We start from the raw sequence: 2,913 nt of genomic DNA, 5'->3' as shown, positions 1-2,913 counted from the left end.
GTTATTAAAACACATCTACAATCTGACCTTTATCAAGTTAAAAACACAAGTCGAAAGAACACTTATGCATAGCAGGGGTTGGGAGGGTTTATATAAACTATAAGCAGGGAGCATATATGTAATAGAAGACTTTTTATGCTTTAGTTTATTACTTGTACTCTGGCTGATTGTCGGATACTACTTGTATCTTACTTTTCGGTCATTCATATTTTTATAATATATATCTACTTTTGGTCTTCCAACAAAAAAAGTCGAAAGAACACTGAGAAACATAATTTCGTTATTCATAATCCAACTAGGCCAAACCATGACATGCCAAAAAAGATGATGGACAAAAAACAACTTTTTCCTTCTTAAAAGAGAAGTAATGTTATAATTAAAGTTTTTTTTTTCTTCTCTGGGTGAGACCTATGTAATGATTAATAAAAAGTTATGATCATCAAGTGGTAAACTAATTGCATCAATTAATTTCGATGAAAAATGAAAGTAAATGGGAAAACTATAATAACTAATATAAATTGTAAAATGAAGACTTGACTATAATAGGGTATAGATTTAGGTTAACTTCAATAGTTAAACTATACAGTTATTGAATTATATTAGCCTAAAAGAGATCATTATCCATTCAACAAATGTTGAAGGGAAAATTTTCCTGCAGAAGTGTGATAGAACTAATTAACTGAGTAAAATCTTTAACTTTGGGAGGATTCAATGATAATGGAGAAAATAAATTATTATTATAAAGAAATCCAAACTTGGTATCCAAAATAACATTCCTTTAATTTATTCAACAATAGTAAATATAGATAATTTATGATCAATGTTCAATGATAAGCATATGAAATTCAATATTCCAGCTAAGTGTAGTATATCTTGTTGTATCCCTTAGTTAATTAATTTTTTTACTTATCCAAATAATAATAATAATTAAAGAAATTCATCATTGCCTTTAGGTTAGAGATGCATAGAGCCCCTCATCATATCCTTGATGTCCCATTAATTTTCAAAGTTAGGTCTCAATGCATGTTTCATGTAGATAGTTTACACTCAAAAACATGTTAGTAGAACTATATAAGCTAGAAACTTTGCTGCAATTATACTTGAAAATGAGTTTATAACCAAGGATCACATTTGTTATTTCACATGAAATGACATCTAAGAGAAAAAAAACCCTATCTGAACAATATAATTAGTGCCATCCCTTACAACATCTAAAGTGTTAATTTTGATTTAATTAATTAAGAAGGATGTATGTGTGCGCGTGTACATCCGATCTAAAACTGTATTACAAAAACCTTTCAACTCATGATGACTAGTAATCCAGTTGAGTTTCAAAGATTATACATTTTATGGCAAGTACTCGAATAAAGGGTTGCATAATTTTACATCAATTATATGAATGATGAATGCAGTGCCCTCGCCTTCAACCAGAAAGTAGTGCAATAATCAGTCTACTACTATATCCATGGTTCAATTATATATAATAACAGAAATAGGAATTAAAACAACCTCATCAAACAAATCCATTAGATATAGATTAACAATTAAGGTTTCAACCGTGCATAGATCTCATGCTAGACCTATATAGGTTTAATTTATAGAAAGGAAATAAACAATGACAAGGGAAAAACGAAAACACGAAAATAGGAGGATTTCATAAGATACCACAATATAGAAACTTGGTATTAAATAATTAGTTTGAAGTACATGCTATTGCAATAACATTATTGTATGTTACATATAGGCATAATATATTGGCCATTGTTTTCCTCAATGATTTGAAAGTAAAATAAAGCTAAAACTTAGATTAATTCTCTGGCATAGCTCGTTTAAGGACACAGAAATTGAAAACGCAATTATATGGATCCCAATGAAATCCGATCTCATCCCCTTTCTTGAGGTCTCTTCTTCTCACGAAATCTTGGTTCCACTTTGCAATAAGAACATAGCTCTTGGAAGAAGACCATCGCTTTAGAACGAGCTGGTGCATGGATTTGGTGTCCATGTCCCAAACTCTAACTGGGGTCCCTTCTTCAGTTTCTGCAGCTCTTGCATGATCTGCACCCAACATAGGCAAAATTTGCTTCTTCACCAAATCTGTAGCCAGCGAGAGTCTACTTAGGATTCCCAAATCGCTATCGGTTAGCGTCTTCTTGATCTTCCAAGGGTCATCATAAAGCTTCAGTGTTGTTGAAACTCCCTTGTTCATCTCCTCTTCATTTTTGTTGCTGCAGAATCTTCTCCTTGATGTCCTAAAGTTGGAGGCTTCACATATGGTGGATTTCCTCTTCTTTTGACACTGCTCCTTCTCATCTGAATGATTGCTCATGTTGGAAGAGATGAATATTATTTTAAACTTTGATGGGATTTGTGATTGTAAACTCATAAGAAAGAAAGGATGAAAGGACTTTGAGTGTTTACACTACTAGCATTTTTGTGTATTTGTGAAATGGAAGTGAAGGCTCATTTCCCCTTTCTTTCAACATATAAATGGATTTCTCATCTTTGTCATAGCCAGTAGAAAGGCATTTCTCATTTTTCTTTTCAAAAGTATGAATGAGATAAGAATCTCCAATGTCATACAACTTATTGTCAATATCTTTTTATGTAATTATATTTTGTTGTAGAAACGAAATGTTGAAATTTTCTTAGCTGTGTTTTTTATTTTTGGCTTTTGTTACTCAAATTGACGTCACTTTTGTTTTTGTCTCCAAAATTTAAATTTTATTTTTTTTAGTTTTTAATTTTAAAAAATATTATTGTTAGTCCCATATGTGCTAAAAAAAGTTATAAATTATACATTTAACCGGGAAAACTCAATTATCACGAGGGACTAAATTTTTTTAAAAATTGACACCAAAAATATAAATTTAAATTTGAACTACCAAAATAATAAATAACATAAATTTGAGG

General features: G+C 30.7%; 1 protein-coding gene across 1 annotated transcript; it reads right to left on the bottom strand.

The window, feature by feature from the left end:
* Positions 1 to 1,662: 1,662 nt before the first annotated feature.
* LOC114408147 (B3 domain-containing protein At2g33720-like) lies at positions 1,663 to 2,463 on the bottom strand. The gene has a single exon (XM_028371246.1). The coding sequence runs from the start codon at positions 2,384 to 2,386 to the stop codon at positions 1,808 to 1,810; it is 579 nt and encodes a 192-aa protein (XP_028227047.1). The 5' UTR covers positions 2,387 to 2,463; the 3' UTR covers positions 1,663 to 1,807.
* Positions 2,464 to 2,913: the final 450 nt, after the last annotated feature.

The sequence above is a fragment of the Glycine soja genome, chromosome 4 (assembly GCF_004193775.1).
Source record: "Glycine soja cultivar W05 chromosome 4, ASM419377v2, whole genome shotgun sequence".
Classification (NCBI taxonomy): Eukaryota; Viridiplantae; Streptophyta; class Magnoliopsida; order Fabales; family Fabaceae; genus Glycine; species Glycine soja.
This window is presented reverse-complemented; position numbering and strand designations above follow the sequence as displayed.